General features: G+C 42.0%; 1 protein-coding gene across 1 annotated transcript; it reads left to right on the forward strand.

Moving 5' to 3' along the window:
- The first annotated feature begins 252 nt into the window (after nt 1–252).
- Nucleotides 253–10,903, forward strand: LOC311275381 (ER degradation-enhancing alpha-mannosidase-like protein 3). Its single transcript, XM_084383900.1, has 20 exons — nt 253–1,121; nt 1,269–1,314; nt 2,023–2,123; nt 2,665–2,704; nt 2,807–2,919; nt 3,130–3,283; nt 3,950–4,084; nt 4,247–4,352; nt 4,571–4,668; nt 4,857–4,982; nt 5,103–5,186; nt 5,632–5,715; nt 5,839–5,963; nt 6,173–6,338; nt 6,522–6,679; nt 6,787–6,904; nt 7,664–7,837; nt 8,010–8,175; nt 8,266–8,457; nt 8,707–10,903. Exons 1-20 carry the CDS (start codon nt 1,003–1,005, stop codon nt 8,958–8,960), a joined length of 2,559 nt encoding a protein of 852 aa, XP_084240026.1. The 5' UTR covers nt 253–1,002; the 3' UTR covers nt 8,961–10,903.
- The last annotated feature ends 201 nt before the right edge of the window (nt 10,904–11,104 follow it).

The following is an 11,104-nucleotide window of genomic DNA, read 5'->3' on the forward strand; positions in this document are numbered from 1 at the left end:
ATAAAGCCTGCCAGGCAACACTTCCGTCCTGCTTGGACAAACAACCTGCAGCCTGTCACATTGTCAGGCTACAACTCTAAGCACAACCCCACTTTAAGTGTTATAAACCTATATATAACCATTTTAAAGGTGGATATGGCCGTAGGGGACACTTTACGTCAGTCTACTCTGGAGTAGAGCTTGCCTGAGATCCTGTACTCAGGGCAAATTAGAAGCGGAAGGCAGAAAAGCCTGCCTGTGCCCTCTTTGACAGCTCGGTACTCGACGTCAGGGGTACAGTATAGCCGTGTTGGTACTTGGCGACGTGTCATCGACTATGATAATCAGTTTACACGCCAAGTGGACCATTTGTTCTAGACCAAGATGATATTTAGCACTAGTTCACTTTTTTTTTTTTTTTTTTAGCTATTAATGCTATCTAACTAATCCGCTTTGCTAACGGCGAACTAGCAACTTGCTAGCTGGCTAGCAACAGGGAACCTCCCAGCATTGTGGTGGCTAGCAAGCGTTAGCTGTCTGTGTGCCACCAGTTTGGTAACTACCTGAACATTTTCTTCATATTTCTTTACATTCCCTTGCTCGGCAAGAAGTGTGCAGTTAGCCCTGTGTGGGCTCACTTTTGTTAGCCTGCTGCTTCGTGGTCAGTCTTGTTTTTCTTTACAGGCTAACGTCAACATTCATTCTTTAGGAGGCTCAGTTGTAGGTTAGCTAGCTGCCTCCATTGTTTACATGGATACGATCAGCTGAAGTGCGCTGTGGGCATGTGGTCGTAACAATACTGGATCAACTACAGAACAACCACTGTGGAAATATGGAAATGGAGCTGGGAGGTAGTTAACGTTTGTCTACATCTCCAAAATGAGGTTGATCGGGGCTCTAAGGGAGGACAGCTGTGCCTGCTGGACTATTTGACTTTGTGTGGGCGGTGGACAAAGGACAGGAGCTTGTTTGTCCATATTCAAGCTCAACCCGAGGAGAATAGGAAATAAACTGTGCTGGGACATGGTCCACACTTCTGGCACTGGGATGATGCTAAAGACCCTACTTATCATCAGTCTTCTTGGCTGGGTGAAATGTCAAGAGAGCCAGATCATGACACCAGAGGAGAAGACTGTTATCAGGTGAGGATATGTCTAGACAGGCTAAGACTGTAAATATGTGTTTGTGAATGACTGGCTGTAGAAGTCTCTGCAAAACTGTGAAAAATATAACAGCGTTTGTGGCACTTTCTCTTTTGATTAATTGCTGTTTTCCCTTTTTTTTTGCAGGGACCAGATTCTTGAAATGTTTGATCACGCTTATGGAAGTTACATGGTAAGGTGTTACTTGATGTAATAATTGTACCACTACATTTGCATGTTCGAAGTTAAGAAAAGCTGAAGAGGTCGACATTTCAACAACACTTAGTTGTATAAATAACAACTGTATTGTGAGACCCAGGCATTTAGGCTTGTTGCCTTCAGGGTGATCCAGTGAACCAGTGGCTGGACAGAGTCCTCGGTGCAGTTGAATATGATTTAGTGGGGATTGTGTAGAGAGCAAAATGGCAAGATTTTGTTGTAGCTGCAGTGTCAGTCTGGTGCAGCAGATGCCAGCAGCACATTGGTGGTCTCGGTGGTATTGATTTGTCTTTCAGTGAGGAGACGAAACTCAGGATTTTCCTCAGTCTCGTTAATGTGTGTTGGAAGGACAGGATGATGAATTAAGTCCTGTTGTTGGTTGTGGGATTGATTACTCATATTAGTAGCAAAATAGAATTGCTATGGTTTATGCACATTTTAGTCTGCTTAGGTCATTAACTCTCCCTTGTGGTCTTTATTATTTCCTGACCAATAATGGATTTTCTAAGGCCAATGTCAATATTATCTGATATCCTTTTTTCTTTTTATTACATTCATACCTCTCCCTTTTCAAATGATTAAGACAACATTTTCAACCCTCCAGCCATTTTTCCTCAATGACACTTTTCTTTGCTGGAGACATTAAATGAAGCCTGAAGACACTTTACTGTTTGTGTTGCAGAAATATGCCTATCCAGCAGATGAGCTGATGCCTCTGAGCTGCAGGGGGAGAGTCCGGGGCCAGGAGCCCAACAGAGGGGACATAGATGACTCTTTGGGAAAGTAAGTACAGCATCAACAAACAGAACATGTATTTTTAATCCATCTCGGCATCAGTTTAGACCAAAACCACATGTGCTGTTTTAAAGACTAATATGTGCAGTAACAGGATTGGATACCATATACTGTCCGGAATACATTTTTATTTGAGCAAATATGTAAGGGACTTAACACAAAAAGTGGATTTTTTTATGCCATGTCATCTGTCTTTAGGAAAGTATTTTGCATCTTCAAAGAAGACAAGCAATCTTGTTTTCCTTTTTATAACAGGTTTAATTCGACACAGTGTAGATGTCCTAGTTTCAAAGGAAAACACGAATTAGATGCTAATTCAAGTCGATGAGATTTGTCAGAAGGCAGTTCAACGCATCCATTTATGTACCACACAGGTTGCATAATGTAATTTCACTGCAGATTCAACAGGTTGAAGACATTTAACAGTCTGTGGTTCATTACAAATGAAACTGGATCAGTGGCTAAGTGGGACACCAGCTCCACTGTGCTGTGCCAGAGGCTCTCATCATAACATTTACCTTTTCTGCAGGTTTTCTCTGACACTGATTGACACCCTTGATACCCTGGTGGTGAGTACTTGCTTTTCCTCTGTTTACAAGTAGTTTGATCAACTTTTCCTTTTTTGAAACAGTTAATTTATTTGTTCCCTTTGTTTGTGTTTGTGCGGGCAGGTGCTAAACAAGCTTGATGAGTTTGAGGACGCGGTGAGGAAGGCTGTGAGGGATGTCCGCCTGGACAACGATGTGGTTGTGTCTGTGTTTGAGACCAACATCAGAGTTTTAGGGTAAGAAACATGTCTGTGATTTGTTTTTACTTTCGGACTATAGACGAGTCTTTATTATAACATCTGACTGAAACGAATGATCCGGATAATTCCTCTGAATGTAGAATTATTCCACATCAGAACAGAGTATTACAATTACTACGCAAAGATGTCCTGCTGATAAAGTGTCACAATCATCTGTATATTCTTCCTGCCATTAATTCTACCCAGAGGGCTTTTGGGTGCCCACGTGATGGCTGACTTGCTACGGCAGCGTGGGGAGAGGATGCAGTGGTATCGCGATGAGCTCCTACACATGGCCAAAGAGCTGGGTCATCGATTACTGCCTGCCTTTAACACCACAAGTGGCCTTCCTTACCCCAAGGTATTTCTCTATTTTATTGTTTGTTTATTACAGGTCTTATTATCTCTGCCAAGCTCAGCGTGTAGGAGAAATGTGTGTCTGTGTGTCTGCAGCTAATCTCTCATACTGTCAAACCAATCAGCCTAATATTTGGCACACATTAATGACTGTGTGCTTAAGGACCTCTCTTGGATGCTGTGAACAGACAGAATTAGGTCGATACTATTACTTATTTACATTACATCAATTTGTGCCAAATTTTGGTGCCTTGTAAGCATATTGAAAGCTTGGACTTATGACAAAAAATGCATTTCTGGTGATCAGCTATGCTAAAAAGCAAGGCTTACATAGTTTCTTTCAGGCCACATTTTGGTGTTTGTCATGGCTGAAAAATTCACATTCATTGATAAGTTTGGTCTCATCTTGGACCACAGCATCTGCATATTAATGCTGTACCTGATATGTTATGATCCACTCAAGTTTGGCAGGATACAAGATGAATAAATCCCTGTTTCTGATAAGTGTGTCAGAGATCTGCTCTCTACTAGTTTCAGATGTATTAAACTGTAGACAGAGCAGACAAGTATAGATTAGTTAATAGTTCCTCACACTCAGTGTAACTAAAAGAAATTGAGTCAAGTGAAGTGACATGATTAATTTTTATTCATTTTTTGTTTTGTTTTGCAGGTGAATCTTCGGTATGGAGTCCTAAACCCACTTTCACGCACAGGCACTGAGTCGGACACCTGCACAGCATGTGCTGGAACAATGATCCTGGAGTTTGCTGCCCTCAGCAGACTGTCAGGAGAGTCTGTGTTTGAGGTAATACTGCCTCTCTAGAAATGAGGCTTTATATACTTTTCTGTATTTTCTATACATTATAGCTGGCTATATCTGATGCCAGTCGATGAATGAAGAAACCATTTCTGAACAATGTAATTAATTTTACCTGAGACATTTTTAATGCTTATCATTGTTGGACAGGCAAATGCAAGGAAGGCTCTGGACGTCCTCTGGGAGAGGAGACAGAGGGGAAGTGACTTGGTGGGGACCGTCATCAATATCCATAATGAAGAATGGGTCAGGAGGGGTGAGTCAGTTTAAACAAACACAGTGCATAATGTAAAACCATCCAAACGTTGGTATAAAGAAGATATGAAAACTGAAACCACACGTTCTCTCACAGACTGGAGCAGCATGACACAGAACGTTGATAATTCAGAAATACATGAGCAGTACAGTGTTCATTTTACACAGCTCTATGCATGAACCACTAATCTGACCTTCTTTTCTCTTCTGTGTTTGCAGACAGTGGAGTTGGTGCTGGTATTGACTCGTACTACGAGTATCTGATGAAGGCCTATATTCTACTAGGAGACAATGTGTTTCTGGATAGGTTCAACATTGTAAGTCTTCCTTTACTGCACGCCCACACAGAAATCTATATCCCAGCACATATCCAAGCAATCTGTATTGTACTCCCTGTTGCATCATCAGTGGCCCACTAGTGGTCATTTTGTTCATACTGTGGTTGCAGCTTGAAGACATTTTCACTGTTTGCTAATCCATTTTTCATGATGTTGATCTGCAACAGCACTACAGTGCCATTATGAAGTACATCAGTCAGCCTCCCCTGCTGCTTAATGTGCACATGCACAACCCCACTGTGAGCGTGCGCAGCTGGATGGACTCTCTCCTGGCGTTCTTCCCTGGCTTACAGGTCAGTGATGCTGTGTTAAGTTCGCACTTTTTGAATCGTATTTACTACCAAGAGACTAGCAGAAGCTGTAGAAATAGTTTCCAGATGTTCTCTGGAGTGACACTTTTTTTTTCCACACAGGTTTTGAGAGGAGATCTGAAACCAGCTATTGAAACTCATGAAATGCTTTATCAAGTCACCAAACAGCACAAGTTTCTTCCAGAGGTAAAGAATCTCGGCTCTTTTTGCTCTATTTAACATATATTAGGGATATATTGGCAAGATAAAGTGTTAATAGCACTTAATAGAGGTGGGTCAAATTACAATATTCATAATTATGTGTCATGATCTGCTTCTATATTGTGATATAATAACTTTTCTGGAAATATATAAGAACATTAAACGCTAATTAGATGGGAATGTCTCCTGTTGCCTAATCCATTTAATCTAATTGATTTTAACAACATGACAAATCAAGTTACATCCTTATAATGAGCATTTTACTGCACAATGAGTACTTTTTATATCTGATACTTCAAGTATATTTTGCCGATTATACTATTACAACTTACAGGGAAAATGGCATGAAATTACATCAAGTCAGCAGCACATGGACATTGCTTGTTGTGTCACTTACATCTTTTGCTGCCTTTGGTTACTCTCCCTGCAGGCTTTCACTACAGAGTTTCGAGTTCATTGGGGCCAACACCTCCTGAGACCAGAGTTTGCAGAAAGCACCTACTACCTCTATAAGGTGAAAAGCTATAAAATGGCTAATTATTGATGAAACTTTTGTACTATATACTCAAACCTTTCTATAGCAAACTGAATGTTCCATGTAAGCTGTGTTGTGAGCATGATATCTTCCTCTCTGCAGGCCACTGGCGACCCCTACTACCTCAGAGTGGGACAGTCCATCGTGGAAAAGCTCAATGCCTACGCCAGGGTGCCTTGCGGTTTTGCTGCTGTGCAAGATGTCCGCACGGGGACGCACGAGGACAGGTATCTATTGCCATTACACATGTTTACACTTTCCAGATTTTTAGGAAGAGTAACCTTAGATGGTGAAGTCTGTTTAACCTTTCTGTTGATGGAATATCTTGTAATGGTACCATCGAAATATCTCCTATGAATGTGTGATAACAGCTTTCATTTTTCTGCGTATATGTATGTTCATTTGTGTGTGTGTGTGTGTGGCTGTGTGTGTTTAGGATGGACTCCTTCTTTCTGGCTGAGATGTTTAAATACCTGTACCTGCTGTTTTCGGAGAAGAGTGAGCTTCCCATCGATATTGACGATTACATCTTCACCACGGAGGCTCATCTTCTCCCTGTATCTCTCTCCACTACCAAGCCGCCTTGTCAAGGCAACAATACAGTGAGAGCTTAAACTGGCAATAGACAAGCTTTTTTTTTGTCATTATGAAGCAGATGTTGATTCCAGAATTGTCCGTATGGGGCCTTTTGCAACTTTTACTTAAAATGCTAACTGACCCCTTAACGTCTGAATTGACATGAATGTAGCAGCTATAGAGTGCTGACTGTTGGTCCTGTGCTTCAGGAGACTGTTCCTGTCTCTCAAGAAGAAGACCTGTTCACACACTCCTGCCCCAGCATGGAGACCTTGTTCCCCAACAACCCTTCATTCGCCAAAACCATCCGGGACGGCTACAAATACCTCACTGGGGTGGGACGAGCCTTCCACCCCTTACCTGTCAGGTGTGTCCAGTCGGAAGCTGGCTTTTGGTTTTAGAGTGAAATCACTGGTGAAACCTGTCAGCCATGATTAGTTTGAGTTTTAACTCACGTATGTTTGTACTTCACAGGGAAATTGAACTACCGCTTCATGATAACGGCATGGAGCCAGTAGAGTTCCTGAAAAGCATGGGCATTTCTCTCACTCCACTGAACGAAGTCATGGCTGGAGGCATCAGAAGTCAGAGGGTATTTGAATTACTTTGTACTCACCTTGTGACCTGCATTTCTGTCTCCATTTTTATATTTTAATCTCTGTAAATACACCTGCAAAACATTGGGCCCCAACACTGTCCGCATAAACAGAAGGCATCCTTAAAAAGTTGAGTTGGGCCATCAGACTGATTCCGATTGAAAGTGAAAGCTGTTGTATGTTGTCTAAAGGTTGTAAGCAGATGGCCAATAAGTAAGATAATTAAGTAATAGGACCAATAACAGGTACTGGGCCCCAATAATACGTATCGTATGTACTTGTTGAAAGCCCTTTCTTGTCTATAACCCCTGTGTGTTGCAGTGGGGAAAAAAATAGGGGGAAAAGATAACAAACATTTTATAGACATTTTAACAATAAGCTAGTGTACTTGGATTTAATGGATAATGGATTTCTGAAAATTATAAGCCAAATCAAATGTTAACAGATTTCTTCATCAACTTATCAGCTATGCTATGCACAGTTCTGAGTTTACTACAGCAGTAAGAATTCCCTCTCTGGTATCATGAGGTGTCCAGCAGTGAGGGGAAAAAGGAAATGTGTTAATCAGAGTGCAGGGATTACCAATTTCACCTCACATTATTAAACGTCTGATAAGAATTGGGTCAGAGTGACTAATGTGTACTTTAAATGGAAAAAAATGCCTGGAATGTAGGTCACCATAATAAACAGTATCACTGTGTCAACAAATGCCTTGATAAGCCTTGATAAATTAATCTTATTAATCATCCCTTTAGGATCATAAAGGAGTGTACCGGGTTAAACTTGTGGCAGAGGTAAACCAGATGCCTGAGGAGGAGGAGGTGGTGCCTCATGTCGTTCAACTCATATCCCCCCCATTTCTGGGCAGGACGGTCCTCACAGCGGGACCTGCCAAGTTTGGGATGGACCTCACCAAGCAGGAGCACGGGGTGAGCTTACAATGTGACAGTATAATGTCAACATCAACTCCACAATGACCAACAGCTTTTTACCAAACTGTGCAAATGTTACCTGTTTTGTTTGACCTATACTTCTCTTTATCTCCAGCCATTTAAGAAATACAATAACTTACAATAATACACTCAAACTCTTGTGCCGCAGGTGAAGGGCAGCATAGTGAAAGCGTCCCCCTACACCGCATGTGGGCCGATAGATAATGCAGCGCAGCTTAAAGGCCACATCGCTCTGTCGCTGCGCGGTGACTGCATGTTCGCTGCAAAGGCTCGTCGGCTGCAGGAGGCAGGAGCCATAGGAATCATCTTTATAGGTGAGGAGCCAAAACTACTTCAAAGCTCAATACGTAGAGGTTAGAATAACTGCCAAGTGGTCCCAATTATTCCCTTATTCTCCTTCTCAGACCACCGTGAGGGAAGCAATAGCGAGGAGACTCCCCTCTTCCAGATGGTTGGAGATGGCGACTCCACTGAAGACATCAGCCTGCCTTTGGTCTTCCTGTTCAGCCGCGAGGGTGCCATGCTCACAGCTGCTCTGGAGGAGCATCACAACGTGGATGTGCTGCTGCTGCCCAAGGAGAGGCAGCTGGGACATGGTGAGGCCCATACATTGTAGGGATGATTATTTGTACTTTCACAGAATATTGACAAGACTTTTGATAAATAACCATCAATAATGAGGATATAATGACTTAATTTAAATATGGGTAGAAGACTGGCAAGTTCAGAGACTTCCACCGCTTTACTGTAATGCAGCCTTCAAAACCAGGAAAAGACAACAAATCTTAGCACTTCTCTCTGATCTAATTTTGCATTTCATTGGCTCTCCTACTCCTATTGTCCAGTTAAGACTGAAAGACCCATCGGCATGAACATCAAACTCCGCCTGGCAGAGGAGGGCGAGCTGGAGGACGGAGCAGCCGGAGGGCCCACCTTGGAGTTTGTCTTGGAGAAAGAAGAGGTGTTTCTTAAGGAAGAGGAGGAAGAATCGCAGCAGCGGTTCTGCACAAAGGCAGCAGAGAATGACAGAACTGAACCGTGCTCAGCGGGTTCATCTCACACCCCAAATTCTGACAGCGGACCAGACACAAACCCTTGATCACTGCTGATCCCGATGCTGTCCGTTTCCTAACACTGATCCCTCGTCAGTTTCTGAATGGCATGTGCCTCAGAGCCCCTCACTGCCCCACATGGAGCCCTGACTGACCCAGACCGCATGTTTACAACTGATGAAGAAGAGTCGAGCCCCATCCTGTCTTGACTTTGTAACCTAAAGATGGTTCTGTATTTATTAGACAGAGTCAGAGTGGAGCTGTTATTCCGTGTGGTGCAGGTCTCTCTGAAGAGAGGGATCATGAGACTAAACTAGATAGTTCAAAGCCTAAAGCTGTAGGTTAAGATGGCTGGGCTGGTGCTGCCCACACCTAGCCTGTAGTGTTGCTATTGTAGGCACATACAAGGGGCCCGTGTAATGATAATGACATAGATCATTAACTATAGAATTAAAAATGACCTCAACTTGGAGGACAACATGGCAAAAATGTACCCAGCTAGGTTTTTATGCAATGCAGTTTGTTTTAAATGTAGATTGCACCTTTTCACTTCAACAACTACTGTTAAATAGTCAGAAATGGTGGATGGAATATTACCTGGCCAGTAGGTGGAGTTAGTAAGCTACCATAACTCCTCTGTCCTCAGTAATATAATGTTCACAGATGAAGGAGGTGAACTGGGGCCAATTTGGGGAGTTTATTTTTATTTTGTACTAGTAAGCAACTTCAGGGAATTTCAAGAGTGAATGCACTTTGCTAGGTTGACCCATTTGATGAGATGTGTGGGTGTGTGTGGATGCGTTCTGCATTTTCTTTGTGCTAAATTGTGTGTGTGTGTGCGTGTGTGTGTGTGTGTGTTCGTAATAACTAATGCTCAAGAAAGTGTCTCAGCTAAAACATCATTGCTGTTAAAAGAAACCTGATAAAAAAATCTCAACAGTGATCGATCTTTTAAAAATAAGTTTGGATTTTTTTAGGCTACTTTTTCCTTTAGTCATGTCATCATAAAAACATTACAAAAATAACCAAAGCTGGATTTTTTTGTTTTGCAACTGAAGTCTTCATGTAACTCTGCTTAGGTCCAGATGCAGCATCACAGGTTGGTCTGCAGTCCCAGACTGCTATGCACTTTGAAACACGGGTATGATCGTCTGTGGAAACAGAAATGACCGTTCAGCCTGTCCTTGCATTTGCTCCTGTGTGCGTGTTGCAATAAGTAATTTTAATCAGTTATTTATTTTCCCATTTACATTGTGTAATAATGCAGTGTTTTATATCCGTCTTAAAACATAAGGAACACTTAACATCCATTAAGATTGCAGAAAGGTTTTTGCCTTAACAGTCAAACTGGAAAGGCCAGTTGAATCCTGGTGCATTGTCTATGTACAGTGTATGATGGATTTTGAATCCAGCGTTGTTGTCTCTCTTGTCAAAACTCAAATGTACTTGCTGTTAGTCTTTCCCACTCAAACTACACAAGCTAAACTATATTCTGGGCATTTATGTGTTATTACATTATGCAGCAATTCAGAAAGATGCACAACTGTTTTAATCAGTTTATTCACTTCTCAATAATAATTTGTTGCATGATTTTTATCTTTTGTGGTACATAAAATGTGAGCTTATGTTTGTGTAGGGGGGAAAACGCTCTTTGTGCCAGAGGAGTATGTTTTCTGATGCTGCTGAGTTAATTTGAAGTCTTAATACTCCAACCTGACATTTTATTGTTTTTGTTTAGCCTATATGAGGCTTTGCCAACCGGTATACCTCAGGACTGTGGACTGTGTTCTCTGTTCACACAGAGAGAAGGACCATGGACAAGAAGTAGGGGATACATTTCATTATTTGTCATGCTATTTCATTCAGTTTGTTTTAAGTGCCAAAAGAGGTGCACAACATGGCTCCTGTTTCTGTTTCACATCTTCTCTGTATTAAGTTTCCGACTGTGAGCTGAGGCACTCCCGTCAATAAATTTAAAATCACAATTGCAGCCCTTTTTCCTCTTACACCTCTGTACAGGCGATAGCTGTGGCTGGACGGTTTGCGTTTTCAGGTTGTCTGTCCTTGTGAACGTCTCAAAGGAATTTTCTACAAATTCGGCACAAATGTCCGCTTGGACTCGAGGATGAACTCAATGAACTCACACACTAGACCACTAATCATAGCATGTCAAGTCTTCAGCACTCATATG

The sequence above is a fragment of the Pagrus pagrus genome, assembly GCF_965226575.1.
Source record: "Pagrus pagrus genome assembly, chromosome: 19".
Taxonomy (NCBI): Eukaryota; Metazoa; Chordata; class Actinopteri; order Spariformes; family Sparidae; genus Pagrus; species Pagrus pagrus.